General features: G+C 36.0%; 1 protein-coding gene across 3 annotated transcripts in view; it reads right to left on the bottom strand.

The window, feature by feature from the left end:
• The window catches only part of akap9 (A kinase (PRKA) anchor protein 9), an 80,256-nt gene extending 62,789 nt beyond the window's left edge, over nt 1-17,467 (bottom strand). The window contains exons 1-7 of one of the 3 annotated variants that reach the window (XM_015050691.1): nt 17,188-17,467; nt 7,512-7,784; nt 3,724-3,768; nt 3,364-3,426; nt 1,920-2,069; nt 537-692; nt 41-238 (exon numbers count right to left, since the gene is read on the bottom strand). In XM_015050691.1, coding sequence (XP_014906177.1) covers nt 41-238; nt 537-692; nt 1,920-2,069; nt 3,364-3,426; nt 3,724-3,768; nt 7,512-7,784; nt 17,188-17,235 — 933 coding nt within the window. In that variant the 5' untranslated portion in view covers nt 17,236-17,467. Of the gene's footprint in view, nt 1-40; nt 239-536; nt 693-1,919; nt 2,070-3,363; nt 3,427-3,723; nt 3,769-7,511; nt 7,785-8,001; nt 8,116-17,187 lie in introns of those variants that run through there. The other 2 variants (XM_015050699.1, XM_015050707.1) reach the window with 2 other exon arrangements.
• Nucleotides 17,468-21,784: the final 4,317 nt, after the last annotated feature.

The raw sequence follows: 21,784 nt of genomic DNA, 5'->3' as shown, positions 1-21,784 counted from the left end.
CTGCCAAGCTAGTCGGCATTAAGAGTATGGCGGTCCTCACCAGCTCCACCTCACTGAGCTTCTGCTGGAGGTGGCTGATGAGCTGCACCTGCTTGCTGCTCGTCTCCTGCTGCCCTTTGACCTCCGCACTCATCTCCTCCAGCTGCTGCTGGTACTGAACAAGCTGCTGCCTGGCCTGCAGGAGATCTGCTGCGGTGCTGCTGTGGCTGGTGTTCCTCAGCGCCTCGCCGGCCTGCAGCTGATGTGCAGAAAACGGCATAAAAACTTTTATTACCAATTATTATGTTGGAAACAGAAAACCAATTCCTCCCAGTTCGCTTTAATGAAAGACATTTTGTGACATTTAAACATTAAATATTTATTGAAGGAGAAATCTAACGTTTTTTTTACCCAACTTGGCAGAAATTTAAAAAGTTATTCCAACACTATTGCTTCTTCTTTTGTTTTTGAGAACACATTGTTATGCCATAGTGAAAGTAGAAAAAAAATTACATCTAATTAGAGAAATTAAAAACAAAAACAAAAGCATTTCCTACCTGTTGGAACTGGATCTGAAGTTTCTGGCTTTGCTCTGTCAGCGCCAGGAACTCTTTTGTGATTTCGTCCTTCTCCTCGCGAGCCTGCTGCAGGTTGGACGTGAGCTGGGTGATGATCCCGTCCCGCTGCTTCAGAGCAGCTTCAAAGTCCTGCAGCTGCACATTCAGAGTGGGTTTAATGCAAGTCATCATGGCAATTACAAAGACCACAAGAAAAAAAAAGGATCAATTTAATAAAACCGTAAGAAAGAGTTACTGCTTCTTACTGGCACAGTTCTTTACTGTAAACAGAACTGATTCTTTTTTTAAGCAAAAAGAATCAGCCAAATTCTGATTCATCTAAAACTACGAAAACCCATTATACTGTTTTGTTACATTATAATTAGGGCTGCAACTCATAATTATTTTAGTCATCAATTATTCTGATTGTTAATCGAATAAAATGCTGGCATGTATTTTGCTGATTTTCTTTCTTCCACATGAGCAACTTGACAAAACATTGACTAGAAATAATACTAAGAGTTACCAGTTTAACGAATACATTAGCATTTCAGCAAATTACAAAAGAGCTACAATATGAAAACATACAGTACAAACTGTCACCAATTTCTCTCTTTCTGCTAATTGAAAAATAATTTAGAAAAAAAAATTAAAAAATCCCTTACTCAGCCTGGCATTTTGTCATTTCAAAATTTTCACAAGTTTTTCTGATGATAATTTGTCCCAGAAGTTGTTGCAATAAATGATAATATAGTTCTTCTTGGATAATTTTCAAGTAATATAATGGTTATAGTCGCACAATAATGCAAGAATGCATTTTAAAGCATCAATAAACTTTAAATTCTCATGAACATTGAACACTGTAAGTGGAAGACATTTTAAATAGCCAAAATAAATAAGCAAAACAACAGAAAGTTGTCATAAAGCGAGTTATGAAGTCTCTCTAAACAAAATTGTCCTTCAAAAAGGGGCTGATTAAAACCAAAGCACCAGACTGAAGAGCTTATCACCCAGTTTTGGGTAGAAAGAGATAATAGAGACATGATTAGTCATCCAAATGGAAATTATTGAGTTTGTTTTAATTTATCATGCGACTGATTTAACGCTTAATGTGACAAGCCTTTCCTTTACCATTTACTCCCAGTGAAAATCCTTGTTTTTTTTGTTTTGTTTTTTAACAATTAGATAAACAAATGATGCAGCAAGAAGAAACAAAATGTGAAAGCCAAATAAAAACAAAACGAATGGAGATAATAATTTTGCATAATAACAATTCAAAGGAGCAGGTCAACATGCAGTCGACACCATTTACACGTAGCGTAGTCTTTCAAGCATTCAGGATAAAATGCTGTAAATCAAACCCAGAACAGCAGAAACATTTACCTGCTGCACACCATCGGCACCAAACGCTGACCTCATTTCCTCCAGCTCTCGACTCAACTCCTCCAGAGCTTGATTCTTGGCTGCTAGCGCGTCCTCCATGTCCTGGACCGTCCGTCCCTCTGTCGGCTGCTGCAGGGCCTCCACCTCCTCCTGAGCAGAAACAATATCAGAGCTTACACGGCTTTTAAAAGAGTCACTGAAAAAGGTTTAAAGACTAGAGAATTAACCAAGAACGTAGCCACAACCACACAGCAAAAGCAGTTTTGTTAGAAGAGCCCAAAGTTGGAGAGTAAGTATGGGTCATGTTTTCAGAGCTGGGTAGTAACTAGTTGCATTTGCTCAATTACATTTACCTGAGTAACTTTTTTGGAAAAAATTTTACTTTTGAGAGTACTTTTACAACTCTGTACTTTTACTTTTACTTAAGTAATTTTGTTATGAAGTATCTCTACTCTTACTTGCGTAAAATGTCTGGATTTTCTGCTGAATAAATAACAAACATAAGTTAACCAAAAATTTGCTTTTTATGTGGCCCTATAGATTCTAGACTAAACACCAAATGTGCTTAAATATTACGTTATCACTCAAATCAGTGCAGTTTTTATCTGTTATCAAATTATATCAATCAGTCCCTCCAGTTTCTTGCAAATTATTGTGGAAATTCACACAAAATCAACAAATTGCACTAATAATTGGGAGTTTATTGGAGATTTTCCTTAATTGTCAAAAACTTTCTTACTTGTACTAAACAGCTGCCTCAGCTTTAATTGATGTCAGATTATAGTCCGTTATGCATATAGCGAGTAATAAAAAGTCACATTTACAGACAAAAATAAGCGCAAATATTACTAATATTTCCAAATTAGTGCCACAAACACTTAGATTTTTATAGCAAAAAGAAATCACAAAAAAAATGTAAAATCATGTAAGGACTTTTGAATATGATTTAATTTTAAGAATGAATTGATATTTTAACAGTTTGTGAACGGATTTTATCAATACATTCTGGCACAACCTTTTAAGAGCATTCATGATCTTGATTTGGCCCAAAACGAAAATGATTTTGTCCTATTGTCTTTATAAATCCATCTGTCTCAGCAGTGGCTCTACGGAGAGCGGCTCCTTTTAGAAAACTTCCTGTTTTCTCTCCTCAAAGCAGACGCTTCCTCCTCATCACTCCCTCATTATTTCCTCCAGCAGTTTTCACAGATAATTCACACTTCTGCAATGTCACGAAGCCCTTTTCCATTATGACCTTCTGGAGCATTTTGACTTTTTAAAAACAATGATATTTCTTCACCACCGACAGAACAGGACAGGACGGAAAATACTAAATGTGTAAAGAGTACACAGCAGACGTGGTTAGTGAGAATCTTGCAGAAGACGTTAAGCATTTGGTTTGCTAGCGAAGCCAAAGCAGAGCTGCTTGATCAGATTACTGTACCCAGATAAAATCCTGTGAAGGCATCATTAGGCTCTCTGTCATCTCATGGAGGCAGCCATTTACCTGTTAATTCATAATGTGCTGCGTTAAACACTAAGATCTGGGAGGCTGCAACACAAACGCCTGCATCACGTCAGGAAAACACCTTTGAGCAGCTTTGTTGGAGTTAAAGACAGTTTAATAAATGTTAATGTTACATAGCTGGAGATAATTTTCGTGAAGTGTTGAATTTAAAAACTAAAACTACAATGAAGGTTTTCGCTGTTGATTTAGACTTTCTACTCATTTTAAAGCAGAGATAACCTGATATAATAAAAAAAAGTTAAATTCATATCACTTTTTTTGGAAACATTAACTCACTTCTGAGGAATAATCTTCCGCTGTGGTGGAAACTTCGCTTTCAGGCTGCAGGAGAAAAAACAAAGATGCATCAATAAAATAAAATAAAAGATTGAAAAATTAAGACCTATGTCAGGAATGAGACAAATTAATGAAATAGGCTGAGGCAAAAAGACAGCAGTGGCTGCTTTATTTTGGGGAATTTACATTACAAAACAAGGAAACTAAAGAAAATGCTATTTTACAAACCAAAACCATAAATTGCTTACCCCATCACTACTATTTGAAAAAGTTATTTATTTTAATAATTAATTTCAAAAGGTGAACCCAGGTCAACAGTCTGATTAAACAAACCGTGATTTATTTAAAGCATTTCTTTCTGTTAATTTTGAGGCTTCCAGTTAATGAGAAACACAAATTTGATTTCTCCAAAAATTATTACTGAAAGTAAATAAATAAAGAATTGTTAATCTGTTCACCTGTGCAGAAAAAAGTCAGAGACTCTCCAAAAGGAAGATAACTAACAAAAGATTACTGCCAAAGAAGCTGGTTATTCAAGGGTATTCAAGGAAAGTTGAGTGGAAGGTAAAAGTGCAGTGTAAAATATGTCTGCAAGACAATGTCGATATCAGGTGTGATATATGCCTGTTTTATTTTTTCCTCCGATTCTGATCTATGGAGCATTTTTGTCATTTGTGTCCACACTGTAAAACATTTGTCGTGTCTACTACTTTCTACTCTTTAAGTCAAATAAATTTAGAGTTTTAGATTTTGAATTTGAGTTTGTGAAAGATAAACTTAAAGCAGTAAGTTTTGTGAGGGAGGTTTTTTTCCTACATAATTATTTGGTTTAAATTGCAGCATTAAGTTAAAACTCACAATTCAAGATTAATGAACTTAAAAAACACAATGCTTAGACAACTTGACTCTTGCTGGCTAAATATTGCATCAGTATGAAAAATAACACACAAGAACTCTTGAAAAATATCAGAGAATTATTACTGGACTCTGATATAAATACTGTCCATACTGATAATATTTGCGTAATGTTCGAGTATAACTTCAGCCTCGAGAGAATTCTGAAATAAATGTTTAAATTGGTCTTATCTAATATTCTGAATTATTGGTTCTCTTTTGCTGTAAGCCATAATCATAAAAATTAATGGAAATAAAACACTTGAAATGTAATACTTTGTTTAATGAATCTATAAAAACACCCATGTTTCACTTTTCAAATAAATTACAGAAACGAATAGACTTTTCAATGATATGTGAAAATAATTCAGGACGCTGTCCTTGAGGTAAAACATAGTTACCTTGAAGTAGCTTTCAAAAGACTCATTTTGTTGCATTTTCCTTTTGTTGCTCAAGAGCAAAATGACGATTTCATTTAGAATACGTCTTCATTTGAATGACCTAGAGCAGAAAACTGCCCAAGGAAAAACTGGCTTCATTTACTTGTGATGCAGAACAGATCTCATTCAGGCAGCAGTAATTTATAATTTGCCCATAAAAATAATAAAAAAAATAAAAACCCAGAAGCTCTGTGTACATAATAATACACTCCATCAACCTTTAGATCTTCTGAAATCCACTGCAAGGCCATAGAAATCGGTCACACAGACTGACATCCCAACAAGTTTAAAGGCAATTGTCTGTCTCCATAGCAGCCAAGTAGCTTTGTGGGTTCATAGAGAAGAGTGGCAACACAGGGCCGAGCAAAAGAGACGGAGAGGGCTTGAAAGACGGAACAAATTGTACAAGAGCTCTCAGCTCTGCATGTTTTTAAACCATTCTCTGATGAGATGTAATCAGTGGTAATTTATCCATCAGAAAATCCTGGATTAAATGTCTAGGTGCTGCTGTTTCAATCATCTTTTCTCTAAAGAAAGGTTGGAATGACTGTGCTGTATGTTGATTTAATGAACAGCAGGAGGTGGTTATGTAAAACCAGCAGAATGCATCAATACTGAGGTTGTGGTAAAGAAAATAATGGCATCCCACATAAACCACAACCCTCTTTTAGATCAGCGTCATCTACATGCATTTAAACGTGAAAAAGACATGCTTTAATGTGCTTTTTGATTCAGTTTTAGTTCCTAATGTGGCTGTTATGCAGAAAGGGCAAATAAAGAGACACAAAAAGTGAATTTATACCTATGAGAAAAACAAAACTGCTGCTTCCTCCTAAACAACCCGCCAACACACGTGTGCTCATATTCATCCTATAGAGTTAGTTTGTTTTCCGCCCACATCTTTTGACCAAGCAGCCAAACAAACAACCTTAATATTTCTGTCATTTTCAGCCAAAGAAAAGGTTGGTTTACTACTAAATAAGAAAAAAAAATGGTGCATTCTACAGATTTTTTCTTTAACTTTTTCATACGTTATTAGAAATACATTCATGTTAATAATTTAAAATGAGAAAACAAACATTGTATTGCCTGAAATGCAGTAGCATAGCACTCTTTTGGCAAATTTGAACCAGGTGAAGCTAAAACAGGAGATTTGGCTAAAACATTTACAGACAAGTTTTTAATGACCCTAAATGCTAAATGTATGTTTATTTTTGTGCTAAATTACTGATCTAAATATGTTGTTTTTTTTAGAAAACTTCAGGTAATAATCAGTTACTAAATTAGTTGATTATTTTAATAATTATTTCAAGTGTTTTGTGTAAAAAAAAATCTAATTTACAGTATTTGACATTGTGAAACTTAGTCAGCAATGCTCCTATTTGCAGGTAATCTGTGACTTTTTATTCAACAATCACTGCCCATTTTCATCCAAAAGTGTTGGAAAACTGTATCATGAGCCATTTACATTACTTTGTTAGTCTAAAAAAACCTTAGGCTTTCCAATTTTTTCAAATATAATGATTGTGAAAGGGAGACTGTGTTGACTGATGCAGTTGTTATATGATTTGAGCAATGGCATTAAATTTTCACTGTTCACAGCAAAGCATCAAGTTGAAGGAGGAACAAAACTTTTTGCAAATTTTCTACTTACAAAAATGAGTGGAGTTGTGCCAAAATTACATAAAAAATGCTAACAAGTCATATTAAAACAGAGTAGACCGATTTGTTCAAATACATCTTTTGGAAAGAAAGATGCTTTCATATTTTGAAATGTAACAAGCACAAACTTTGATGTATGTTTTTTTGTGTTTACGGTTAGACCAACATAAAGTATTGCATTATTTTGAAGTGGATTGAAAATGATCATGCATGAGTTTTCAAATTCCTCCCTCCGCCCCCCCAAGGAAAAAAAAAAATCTGAAAAGTGTGGTGTGCATTTATTTTCAACCTCCCTGAATAAATACATCATAAAAACAACAATGTCTACCAGCTGTACACATCTAAACACGTTTTTTGCACACGGATGATTGGACTTGAACAGCTCCAAATAGAAATGTGAACATCAGTGTTCAAGTCTTGCCAAACATGTTCAAGAAGACTTTGACTGGGCCATTTTAGGAGGACTATGTTACAATATCAGTTTTAAAAATGTTAAATATAAATTCATGGCACACTTTTAAAACTTCTTTCATTAGAGATATTTGACAACAATACATATTTTTCTGATTAACTTCAAAATTATGTGTTACTTTGGTCTTGCATATAAAGTTCTATTAAAATGCATTAACGTTTGGTTGCAACATTACATGAAAATGCTTAAGAGAATGAATACTTTGCAAAACAAACCTAAAAAGATTGACAATTTTAGAAAAATGAAAGTTGGTACTTCAAAGTTAAGCATAGAGAGTGAGCGTTGCTGTGTTGAGTATTGTATGAAATAAATGTGTGTACCTCTATCTTGTAGGTCTGGTCATGCCTGACCGTCTCTCCGCTCTTCAGCGTCTTGGTGAAGGTGAACTCTGTGGTGGGTGTTTCCTCACTCCCTTCATCTCGTCTTTCACCCTTGACCTCTCGTTCTCCTTCTCCACCCACAAACTGATCCGGCTCGACCTCCACCCTTCCCTGCGATTCTGCCTCCGAATCCTCGGCCGGCTTCTTTTTCTTCTTCTTCTTCTGCTTCTTCTGGGAGTCTGCATGAGCTTTTCTCTGGCGGTACTCAGCCAACTGCAGCGAGAGGAAGTCAAATATGCTCAGTTAAAGTCAGAGGTGACATGAGAAAAGAAATAAAAGTAAAAGATTTCTTTTCATTTTTACTATATTGTTTCCGCTGTCATTTAGAAGCTTGTCTGACCCATTTGTTTGGTCAAGATCCACGCCTTTCTTTCCAAGAAACTCCACTAAACAATACTTTTAGCAAAAAATAAACAACATATAAACTTACTCTGAATCGACACAGTTTGGTGATAGTCAAACGAAACATTTTACGGCCCAAATACGCCTCCTGCCCTGCTACCAATGAGTCCTCCCTCCTTGTGTCCATATGACCCAACACACGCCTCGTACTGCAACAGGTGCTAATCCCGACTAAAGGGATTGCTTTTTTAAACTACAGTATGTCATTTATCCGGGAAAACACACAGTCATGCTTTCCAGACTGGAAATCTTTGATATTTGTTCCTGCAGCCGACTTGCACAATAACACATTGACTGAAGATGAAAATATTTGATGTTTGTTTGTTAGTCTTTCTCATTTTGGTTAGTTTAGTACAAATAACAAATAGCACTAATTTTATTCTCAGGAATAGATGTACAGCTCTGGAAAAAATGAAGAGCCCACTGCACTGAACCCCATTGAAAACCTCCTGGTTATTCCACAAAATATTGATCTCTGAACTCTTCCTGAGTTAAAACATTAGTATTGTTGTTTCTAAATGAATATAAACTTGTATTCTTTGGATTATTTGAGGTTTGAAAGCACTGCATCTTTTTGTTATTTTGACCATTTCTCATTTTCTGGAAATAAATACTAAATGTTTGCTTGGAATTTCAGAGACATGTTGTCAGTAATTCATAGACTAAAAGAACAATGTTCATTTTACTATACTTTTACTTTTTATCTTGCTGACCCACTGTAACAAAGACAGCAAGTCAAGGGTCAAAGGTCAGTTTCAGGTCAGTAACCTTATTTGGCTTGAGGAAACTTCCTTCCAGAACTGTGCTGAAGCAGAGCGTGTTTGAAACATGGATATTAAAGTGCCGCTATCACCACTACTCTGATTCACACAGGTGAACTACATAAACAGATAATAAAAACAATGATGATCTGCATACCGAGATATTTTTACATATTTGTATATTTAAAAAAAAATAAAAACTTAAACAAATAATTTATTTTTATCCATAATGTCCTGAGTACAATGTCAAACATAAGGCTGCTTTTCCACCATTTCATCTAGACATTAGCCAATTAGAACATGAGCAGCAGTTGGCAGCAGCCACAGACCTGTGTCTGAATGGACCTTCTGCCACAGATCAGTTTCATCCCACACTAGCACCTCATCACCTGCCTGTAAAACGCCCCTGCTACCATATGACACACAGCAGACGTCATGCATCTTCAGAGACAGGTGCACCTCCATTGCGTTTGTGTGCTTCTTCACAGGACAGATGGTTAATAGCAGCCAAGGTACAAACATGTCCCAATTAAATCGGCTGCATCAGCTGGCAGTAAAGAAAAACGTCCAACCTGAAGGAAATTTAATGTTTAAAGCAGATTTTTAGGTCAGTTGATGTGTGTGTGTGTGTGTGTGTGTGTGTGTGTGTATATATATAAACAACAAAATCTGGTTCTATTTGCTGAACTCTCTCAAAATAAATTACTATCAGGAGAGCAGCTAAAAAGTAACATAATTCAAGGTATTTTTAATAGCTAGCTTGTACATTGATGTAAGAAATTTCAAAAACCTTGGCCTTGAAGGCTCAGATTAGGTCTAGGTAAGAAAGTAATATAACAAAGAAAGATTGTACAGGATAAAGACGCATTAAATAGCATAAAAAACACCCAAAAAAGCATAACATTTTAATCTAACTGGGCCAACCTTAAAAATGTGTTTTTGATCATAACCTGTGAGAACTGCATGGCTTTGACACAAAACATCTTATTCATAACTATTCATACAGTCAAAGAATTGACGTGTCAGTCAAACGCTGACAAATCTGATACTTTTCCTGTTCTTAAATGCATCAAAACTAAAAACTCCCACTTCTGTCAGTCTGTAAATGCATCACATGCGCTCTGGTTTGACTTTGGTATAAATCAGATAATGGTTGGCGACATTTTGGTTTTGATGCATAAATAAGGGTAGCTGTGTAATCCCTTCATCTTTTTTGTTGGATTCAAAACTACTACTTTGATTGAGGAAACTGCACCCAGAAGCACCAATTTTATTTCCAAATGCCGAATGTTTTTTTTTTTTATTATTTATTTTTTTAATTTAAACCAAATCTATGCCTTAAGTTTGAAAAAATAAAATAAAATCAAAATCAAAACCAGGTTGTTGTCAGCTGGTAAAACAGAAATCAATTTAGGATAGTAAGAGTCTAAACTGTCCTACATACATTTCTGCTAATCAATACAAACACCAATACTATCTGTGAAACCATCCTTTCCCTGTGTCCTCTGGTATGCAGCCCTGATAAAACAAAGCAAGAAAACGCTCTTATCTTCTGACAATCTCATAGTTTAGCCTTCTATTTAACCTCACACAAGAGTTCAAAGAACAAAGGAAAAGAATGAGAGAGGCGTAATAAACTGACCATACTGAATTCACAAAAATATCCCTTAGTCCAGAGGTCTGCAACCTTTATAATGTAGAGTAAGTTTGTACTCATCAGGCCAGGCCAAAAAAAAAAAAAAAGAAAAAAGAAAAACTTGTTTAGAGCCACAGATATCACATGACTTCTTTTGGGAGAAAAAAAAGTAGAAATTTAGATCAATATCTACTTTAGGAAAGTTGTTGTAATTTTTAAAGAACAGTCATTTTATCTCCAGGATGGATAACTTTTTTTTTTCCTCTGGGTTGGAAAATTATTTTTAAAAAGCACATAGATTCCAACCCAATGACACCTAATGACAAGAAAAACACATAAAAGTATAATACTGGTACTCTCAGTATCATTCCTTGTAGAAATTCAACACAAATATTTCAGGATATAATGAAAAACAGCTAAAATCTTGTATTTGTTATATTTAAAACTTTAGCTGGTTCTATTATTAGGAGTCATTATGGTTGGCTCAAGGAGCAACAGATTACAGACTTAGCCTGCCCAAGTCCTTTCCTAATCTAAAATTTATTTTTAAGATATTTCCTCATATGTTTTCTTGGCTAATTTTGGCATACTGTTGTAATTTTGATGACAGTATTGTGTCAAATTTCACTGGTAAACTCGTCCATTACTTTGCAATACCCAGACCTGCACAGCATTCTGGGGGATGTAGGCAGAGGAACGATTTTAGCCACTCAACCTCTCACAGGTGGCTAAAGCAAACTAGGTGGAATCGACTAACTGACTCACTCTTTGGTAACTTAGCAACTCACTCACTATTTGGTTACCTAGCAACAACCTGTTGAGTAACTGCTGCAGTGGCAGTTTCCTCACCGTGCCTCATAAATGTTTGAAAATAAAAACAGCTTTGTGGAGTAAAAACTATGGATAAAACAGCCATGTCACCAGTTTGGCTGTATTTCAGAAATTGAAAACAAAAAACTAATCAGTTATTATCGATAGACTAATATGAAACCCTTATATCGTGATAGGCTTTACAGCCATATCATCCAGCATTAACCAATATTAGACACATTAAATAGATTTATCTACCGTTTTGAAACTTTTGAAAAAAGGAATTACCAGAAAAAGATGACAAAAAGATGACAATAAATATCAGTTGTTCATATTGGCCCAATTCCAATATGCTAAAATAATGACTTATATCAGCCAATACCGATGTTAGTGTCGATATATTGTGTATCCGTAATCATGGAGAGAGATACAGAGTTACAGGGTCAAGTAAAAGAAAGCAGAATCATAATCTGATGTGGAGTTGGGATAATTTATCCAAACTTGAAGTACTTCGTAATCTTCTCTCAAATATTTCTGCATAAAAGCCTTATAAACCACAAGCAAACATTGTGAGTCATTAGTAAACTCACGGTTCAGTGTACTCATCGGCTCAAACTAAGACAAGTGTCACCGATTTTATGAACAGCAGCAGCTAAACCCTGATGAAAGCTCCCAGTGTTTGCCGATGCTGTAAAAAAGGGTCAGAGGCTGAAAACGACAGAGCTGAGAGTAGGTGTCATGGTCGTGTTCCCACCTACTATTCACAGCTTAAAAAGCTCAAAGTGTTCTTGATCTGAGCCTCCGCAGCTCCTCACATGACCCGCCCTCGTCCAAATATACCCACTTATCTGTATTTTAGGAGCAGCTTTATCCATCTAAAACCTGAGCACAGAAATAAATGTAATCGACTGATGAGCCAACAGGACTGGAGCATCTCTGAGAAGGAGGCAGTCTTCGGTTCTGACTTTATAAGAATAACACATGAGTAGCAGCAAACCTGCCAGCAGGAATCACCCAGGGTTCTGCCTTTTGCGGAGATGCTTAGCACTGCAAGCTGCCCTATTTGGCACAGCTGCTGGCTGAGCATATGGAGACTCAAAGCCTGGGTAGCTGCACCACCATCTGGGTAAACAGAAACTACGTAGGTGTACCACCATCTGCTGTCTGAAAGCATGTACACAGGTCTTTCCTGCATATCTGAGCCTCATGGTGACAGAAAAACAGAGACTATAAACAGCAGCCAGTTTGATTCTTTAGAAGACCAGAGCAACTATATTAGCTATGGAATACTATTTTGCTTATCTAAATAAGTACACATAACAGAAATACTAATATCGGATATTGATATCAACCCAAATTAGGGATAGATCCCTAATTTGACTTGACAATAGGGCAGGACAATAAATCAATAACATATGTGGCGATAGATATGTGATCAATATCAATAGATAGCACATCTGATAGATTATTCAATGTGCTAGAATATTTACTGAACTCCGATCCAAAGTTGGTGGAATCAACTAACTCACTCACTCTTTGGTAACCTAGCAACTCAGACACTCTGTGGTTACCTAGCAACAATCTGTTGAGTAGCTGGCGCAGCAGCAGTTTAAAAGTTTCACCACTTTGCCTTGTAGCTGCTTAAAAATAAACAACATGGAATGAAGACTGTAGATAAAAGAGGAAAGATTATGCCACCAGTTTGGCAGAACTACAGATATTTAAACAAAAAAACAAAAAAAATCAATAATTACTGATAGAATGATATGAAACGCTTTTATTGCGATACGTTTTTCAGCCATATCGTTAAGCCCTACTTGACAACCACACTAATTTGGAGTCGTCACAAGACAGACATATTTTGTTTTATTTTATTGTCGGCTTGTTTCTATGAAGCCATGATGCTATTAATGTGAAGTATCCGTGATTACATTTACATAAAACATTTCTAGTCAATATGGCATAATAAACTCTAATAGCTCCTATAAACCAAGCTGACACTAGAAATTAGTGGTGATGGGAGGAAAAATATCCACTTAAATATGGAATGTTTGTATAATATATGTGTGCAAATTAACATTGTTTACCAGAATAAAATAAAGCAGAGAAGACTAAATGTACCAAGAATATGGAGCAAGTGAGAAATGGAGCTGAAGACTCCGTCATCCCCCATCAACAACTGCTGAGTGCAGAGAGAAACACAGAAAGGTCTTGAGGCTTCCCTTTCAATGAACCAACCCAGAAAGATCAATGCTGTGCACAAGATCCACTCAACGGGGAGAGAATGTTTAAAAGCAGAAACCCGCTCGGATCCGTCTTCAATGGATTTGTTGCAGTTTTCATGCTTTGAGCAAAACAAGAAGCATGTTTTGATTTGCTGAAGTGCACGGCCAGCATGTAAAGCTTCCCAAATCCTCACCGCAACTGACTCGAACCTTTTTGTGAACAGAAAGTTTTGGTGCAAAACGCAAACCCATTAAAATTTCGCAGTTCCAGAAAAAGAAAGAACATTTTACAAGGAAAACTCAAATCCCCAAAGCCCCATAAATGGAACGATATAAATTCATTATTTATCAATGAGGTGTGCAAGTGTTGATCTTTTGGTGTGGCTAACTTACTGATGAGATGATGAGATGTGACCAACATAAAGTGATGAGTAAATGGAAACAGGCAGAAAACTGATACATGATTTTTAAACGCTTTTACTAAATAATATTTAGGAATGCATCAATGTGAAAATTTGGGCCGATATCGATATCTGATATTGCTGTTATGGCCGATAATCAATATTTACCAATATTATATATATATATTTCGCTACCATTTTTGACACCTTTGGGGAAATCCCCCACCAGAAACAGATACTGGTACAAATAAATACTGGTTGTTCATATTGGCCTGGTTTTATTTATAGGACAGATATCAATATGTTAAAAAATTACAAATATCAGCCGATACCGATGTTATTGTGCATCTCTAATAATATTCTGTGTGCACTTTTATTCAGACCTGTGACTACTTAGTACAGACATTTTCAAGTTTACACACCCAGCACATCGTGGAGGCAATCAATAAAAAATTGAAAAATAAAACATTTTCTGATTATCAGGTCTTACGTGGACACTGAACTCATTGCATTTTGTTGATCGGGAACAGACAGCGAGTTGAAAAGCTAAGGACAAAACGATAATTTATTTATAGTATAAATAGAGTAGTAGGTTGTTTACCTTGTTGTGAAAAGAAAGACAGTAAAGTGCAGAAGTTAATTAGACTGTAACAAGCGCAGGAGACTGCACAATTATGTGCCCGGGCCCCGTCCTGCTCCACTCCTATCAATCACACATCCCAGATTATTTGTACCCGACTTACCCTGTGGTTACAACAAGCAACAAGATGCAGCTGGAATGGGTTAAAAATACAAAATCATGCCACACTTTACAGATTATTATTTGTAAAACCACTGTAAAAACTACGCTAAATTTTTATTCTTCACTTCCACATGTTAGTCCATCATGCCCTGAACACTTCAGCCAGGCACAATAGCTAAACTAGGCATCTTCCACACCATGACATCCAAACTGTTTGTGATTTAACCCATTTTAAGCAACACAGCATGACCCAGCACAAGTATCTATCATTACTCTGAGCTTGTGCCTCTGCATCATAAAAATAAAACCCTCCAGAGTCAATTAAGCCAATTAATCAGCTACGTAATCTGTGCCAGTTATAGGCTGGTTGTCGCACAGAGACATGCAGGACGCGTCCAGCTGAGCGATTAAGGTCCAAGTTAAGAAGATCAGCTAAAACCGGCAGCAGTGCCTAACAGAGAAACTGACCCTTTAGGCTAACTGAATCCTGAGAAAGATTACTATAGTGGAAAGACGCTCTATAAAAATGACTTCTTCTACCTTCATTTTTGATGTAGCCTGATAGATAGATGTTTGTACTGGCCATAAAGGATCTACATGAATAAAAGAACAAAGACTGAGGTGAAATGACAGTGAAAGTTTCATTTTTCTAGGAGGTTTAAGATGACTACACTGATCAACTATCAGTTACTGATAGTAAAACACTTGTCAATATGTTTGATTTTGAAGCCAAACTAAAGATGAAGAAAATTCTTCCATTCTGGAACAAAACTATGGCAACAGCAGCCCACAATTTCCACTTTCCCTATTGTCTGGCATGACTCAAAAGCTCATGCCTGATTCTGCACAATGCATCACTGACAGCTCGCACTTCAGTCAGACAACAAAAACTCGTCTTTCACTCCATTTGACAAAAATCCAGTCACCCAATCTGATTGTTAGAGAGGAAAAGCTCAGGTCGCACCTTTATCTCCAGACTAACATTCAGATAAAATCCTGCTTCATTTCTGAGACAATATAAATGCAGCATCAGATTTTTATCTAAGCCTGCAAGGACTCATCTGACAAGAATCTCAAATAATAACACCCTTGATTTCTTTACTGCATGTGAGGACATGGTGACATGGAACTGGGAGGAAAAAAACAGCAGGCAGACTAGTCTACAGCAGCAAAGAGCCTTTTACAAGCCAAAATACCAGAGTGAAAACCAGGGGGATGGTCTCTGCAAACTTCTGTCGGACAAAACTCACTGTGATTTTCTAAATATGTTTAGTAAATAACAATCAGAAACAGATTTCCAGTAGCACTACACTTTACCAAGATGCATTAACTTTAAATAAAACAACCAAGGCTTCGCACTATATGTGCAAAGATTTAAAATGTGCAACAAGATTTAATTTGCCCTACTTAAACAAAAAACAAAACTTATACCTATTGCTGTAAAACATAAAAAACAGTTCTACTTATGTTACATTTCTAATTATTATTTAGATTCTGATAGTGAAACTGCAGCAAAAATATAGACTATAACAACTAAATTTAGTTTTTAACTGCTTCTTCAGAGTAATATAGCTTTTTTTAGGTTATAAAAATCTGTTGTTACTTGATTAATTGGTTGGATACTTGTGTATAGCACCCTAATAGTCGTTTTAAAACAGTACCGGGTGGTGCTCCTTCGGTTTCCATGGATACAACTTCCTATGTTTTCTGCAAGCAAAACAGTAATATTTGTTCTTTTTGTAGCTGACTGGAGAACATGTAGCAAACTTGTTTCAGCCAGCTGAACTGCAGTAGCCAATGCTTACATAGTAATAGTTTTGTGTTCACAGAGGCAGTGGTGATATCCAACTCTGTAATCACATGCTACTGAGTGTAACATTACCTCTGTCCATCATAGATGTATCAAATTGTGCAGCAACTCTAGCAGCTCTTAAAAGCCCCTGATTTAGTATTTATGGACATATATTGACAAAAGTGACACATGAGCTCATTGCCTGCAGAGATTCAGCAAAGACAAACAGCCACTCAAAACAGAGTGAGCTGGTTTTTGAGTTTACAGCTACTGGTAGATAAAAAAAAACAACATACAAACTCATCCAGTTTAACAAGTACTCCCTTCTTTTCTCAGCAAATATTTTACTTTATGAGCACAGCATAGAGCCTCTTCTGGCGTATTCCTGTTGCTTAAACCAATACAAGTCATCTCTGGCAAGTGAAGCAATGCTTTACCTAGCTAGTGAGGATATACCCTGTAAATCCTGTTACACCAGCCTCTGAGTGTCACTTCAGGTGCCGTTTATAAGCTCTAAATAATGATGCGACGGCTAGACTTGTGCGAGAATTAGCCGATACTTCTTTCGATACGGAAAAAGAAAAAAGAAAGCAGTGTAGGGGGAAAAATGTCAGATATGCAGCATGACAAAGGCAGCCTTGGCTAGCAGTAGCAGCGGCTAACCCCCTCCTCCCTCCCTCTCAGCTGTCAGACAGACACGGCGCATGACAGCTGGGAAGGTGGTATGAAGGGGAGGGGGTTGGGGTCAAAACAGCTGACGGACATAACCACAGAAAAACAACTCCACCGGAACAATATGCTGTAACTTTGGACCACTCAGAGGACGTTAGGGAGTCTTGAATCCTACCTTAGCCTTGCCGGCCTCTAGCTTCTTCTGCCTCTCCTCGTCCTCCATTCCCGCTGACTCCGAGACTGAAACAAGAAAACTGCTTCATAAGAAATATCCAGGAGGAAAAGGAAGTCTCACAGCGGAAAGCGGACTATCTCTCCAATGCCGTGATTCCCAATCACTGGCTATCCCCTTGATTGTAGTCCGCCGCCATATTTTCCACGTAAACATGAGACTCAACTGTGATGACGTAGGGTAGGTGCATTTATAGCCACGCCCACTGGTGCTATCGGTATGGCAAGTAGTTTTGTCGTATAGTAATTTCTTAAAAACATGAAGCCTCTTGCACTGATTGCACGTTTTAGCCCGTTCATGCATGAATTATAATCCTTTATGACAGGATTTTTTTTTCAAAGTGTTTTTGACTTTCTTGAGGCATAAAAAAAACTTGGAGAAAAAAGTTTCCACTTGTTTCCAACTGTTTCCAGTTGTAATTTTCTCCAAATACAAGTATTAGTCTTTAGGAGTTACTTGATGTCACAATATGTTTTTTACATGCAAGAGCTTTCTGCAATAGGAGGAGAATATTCCTGAGTTGCTTTTTTCATCTGTCTGCCATTTTGGATTAACAATGATTTTGTTGTTAAATGGATGGCCAGTAGTTTATAGTGTATTATATGATGCACTAGTGTCCATCCCAGTGGTCCGTGTGCATTTATAACATTAAAATCCACAAGAAACACAAGAAAATGTCTTTTAGATAGCTGTCCACTGCAGTGAGCGCTATGCATGAAAGGGTTAAATTCGGAGAATATGGCTTTTTGCCTAGGGCACAACTGTGTCAGAGGGCAACACAAGCACGCCAAGATAATATTTAAAAAATATCAGTTAAATACTCCATAAACAAATTTTCTTTTTTATTGAATTTACTTACCAATTTAATTAAGAACAATGTAACAGTGCTATTTTCCCTTTTTTTTTTCTTTTTTTTTGTAATCTGGACTGCATTTTATCAGCTCAGTTTTAAACATCTAGACTCATCCAACTTGGACTGAAAACTACTTTTAACATACTCTTGTAGGGCTCTCAGATTTTCTGATTCAAGTTTACTCTGGATCACCAGAATCAGAGCCAAACATGGAGAAGCAGCAGTCAGTTTTTAATCTAGAACAATTTCCAGAAAATTGCAAAAATGCTGAAATCCTGAATTCTTTTAAATCAAGATAAAAAAAATATTAGTTGTCTTTGATTATTGTTACCTGAAATATCACTAACTCTAGTCAGTATTCCAACCTTTCTTTACCTTTCTTCATTATACCATTGCAATGTAATGTTTTGTTTGTTGTATTGCTGAAATGTTCTGTAGCATTACAAACATGAAAAGAAGTTTATTGTATTTGTGAAAGCAATAAAATAATTTTATTCTTTTCTGGCATCAAGACAACATAGACCTAAAAAAAACTAAATTAAAAATGGCACCATATGAATTTGGTGAAATCTGCACTGAATTATTCTATAGTTTTCCAGATTAAAGAGAGTTTGGTGTTGTGGAATGTTTCAGTAAGATCAAACTATCTTTGAGATTTCTACTTTTATCTAAGAAAATATATATAACGAAATAATTGTTGATAGTCCGTTGGTGAAAAGCCTTAAAATGAATTCATATTTTATCATCTTCAACATTTCAGGAAGTCAGAGCATTAAACTCTCTTTAATCTGGAAAAGTGTAGAATAATTCAGTGCAGATTTCACCAAATTTATAAGATGACATTTTTATTGAATTTTTTTTTATCAATGTTGTCTTGATGCCAGAAAAGCATAAAATTATTCCCTATTTTCCACACATATAATAAACTCCGTTCATGTTTTTAAAGCAAGGCAAGTTTGAAGTAAATAAAACAGTATTTAAAAACATTAACTAATGGAACCCAGAAGGGGGATAGTCTATTTTCTCTGCAATATATCTTAAATAGATATACAATTTACCAGTCGGTTTTTTGTGTGTGTGTGTGTGTGTGTGAATATCTTATTTTAATAAATGTAGCTTGGTGATCAAACAGTTGGTATTTTAATGAGTAGCAAAACTCCATCTCCCCTTTTAAATATAAAAATTGCATCAACACACACCCATTTTGTCATGAAACATGCAATTAGCAGTAAAGTCGATTAATGACAACGACATGTCTGACTGTGATTCTCCGGCTTTGACTCCAGTATCTGCAGCATGAATTCCTCTGTCTAGTTTCTATGGCGATGGGAGGAGAGGCCGCCAGAGCTGTCCCATCTGAGCTTTCATTTTAGGCAACATTATCTCATTTTAACATTAGCTGGTAAACAACTGGTAATTACCTCGTATTTTGTATGAAGATAGACTAACCCTGAGCTCATTTCTGATGAAAAAAGAGCAACATCCTCCCCAAAGAAGGAGTCATTAAAGGTGCCGTGGCTAAAAGCCTGCAGGTAACCTGAGAGACTGGCATCAGTTTCTACAACAGATGGGAGTGATACAGGAAAAGACCGTCAGCATTTTCTCTAACAGACTCCAAATTAGGTAAATGTTAGAATAATTAGATTATGTTTTACAATTAAAAGCAGGTTTCATTATTTTGAAGATGATTTTGGGAGATGTGGGTTGCAGTTGTTTGGAAAAAAATAATGGGAACTTTTGCAAGCATTTTTCAAACATGGTGGTTTATTTTTTACTAATGTGAAACATAGCTGACCTACGTATACATTAAAAAACTAAAAATATACGTTAATTGATTATTTTAAAAACTAAATAAACATTCACACTACCTCATTTGTCACTTATTTCTTGCTCAGGTGTATAGAAAACAGTGCTAATTTTTTATATTATCTTTTACATGCTTTATATTGTTGCAACCCCCAATGTTTACAGAAACACTGATATCTAGCTGGTAAATTTACGAATAAGAAAAAAAAAGAGAACTATGAGAATACACAGTTGTTACTTTAATACAAATACAAAGTTTCATTCTGTTTTGAGACGTACCTGCAGTGGCTGCAGTGGCAGCTGGAGAGGACTCTCTGCGTCTTCGGCTGACCGGCGCTGAACAACTTATAGTCTGGCAGATCTTGAATTCCACCCATCGTCTTTTGGACATTTTTTTATCCGTACACTCCCACCTGGGGACACCTGCTGCTGGAGCAACAGCATCTGCGAGTAACCACCAGCATCTGAAAGTTTCGACACTTCTTAAATTATTCAGTCGCTCCGGTTGTGTTCTGTGTCTGCAGTTACCCAAGCAACTTTACAAAAAGGACCTCAACAAACGGATCAAGGCGGAAGTCGATGTAATATTAAAACCATGTTGCTCACAAATTCATGCATGACCTAATTTACATCTTTAAGGAACAAAAGTCAGAAGAGCATCAGAGGAAGTAAGAGAAATATCAAACCTCTGAAAGAGTTCAATTAAATTATTTTTTACATAATATTAGTCCAATAAATTTGCTTAAAATGTAAACTAATTTGACATATTTGACTAAAATCATTTGGTGGGTAAACAGCAAGGTGTGTTTGAAATTTAAACTATTACCCCAACTTTTCAGTCTAATGCCAAAGTTTTTCTGCATACAGTTTTAATTAAATTAAAATAGGTAAGCGCATATTGACACCTCTTTTAGTTTTCCAAGGAGTTAATAATTTTATTTAAAAAATACAGTTGATTGATTGATTGGTTTCCAATTTCACAAGAGCAAATAACTAACTAGCATTAGCTTTAGTTGCCTTAAATTTTGCTAATATGCTCAATTTGTATTACAACATGTGAAAACAGATCATAATTGAGCTTCAAGTTTACATAAAACATGAAAGAAGCAGGATTATCTCTCACAATAATGGACACTGTCTGAACTGTTCATGCCAGAAACAAAATGCTGCTTTCTAGGCTGGTAGTGCAGAAGAGGTTGTGACTGAAACTTGGGTCACTTCAGTAGCAGAGCAGCAAAGTGGACGCATAATGTAGCCATCTTTCACTGTGCTGTAAAATATTCATAAGTGGTGGGACTCTTCAGTAAGAGAGGGAGTCGAGTCAATAGGTTTTTCAGCTGCGAACTGCAGCACAATGCTTTCTGATGTGGCTGAAATGAATCAAGCTAGTAATACCTAAAACTGGGGCTTTGATGTTGCTCGTGTGAAATCAAAATACAACTGAAATTTGATTTAAAATTAAAAGAAAAAGTGAGGTTTCAAGCAAATTGCACATATATAAAATAAATAGCACATATAAAGTGGGATGGACTGATTTTGTTCAAATAAAAAAAACCCCACAAATTCTAGAGAGATTTACAAAATGTTCTAAAATCTTTTTTTATCTGTAAAAAACATGAAGAATGTTCAAAGCTGTCATTATTTATAAGCTTGTGTGTGAAAAACTAACCTCTTAATTCAGTAGTTTTCTGTAAAATATTTTTTAAAAGGCCCGAATTCTGAGAACAAATCAAATCTTTTTCAGTGGCCTCAGTCCTGTTTCCCCACTGGTTCTGTAGGAATTATACAAATGAGTGAAAATGCTATAGTGCTTTTTGAAGGTTTTTTAAACCTAAAAATAATTAACTTCAATGGTTAACGTCGTCATGTCTCAATACGGAA

Source organism: Poecilia latipinna, unplaced genomic scaffold, assembly GCF_001443285.1.
Source record: "Poecilia latipinna isolate Pla-1442-1.1 unplaced genomic scaffold, P_latipinna-1.0 Scaffold49, whole genome shotgun sequence".
Lineage (NCBI taxonomy): Eukaryota > Metazoa > Chordata > Actinopteri > Cyprinodontiformes > Poeciliidae > Poecilia > Poecilia latipinna.
This window is presented reverse-complemented; position numbering and strand designations above follow the sequence as displayed.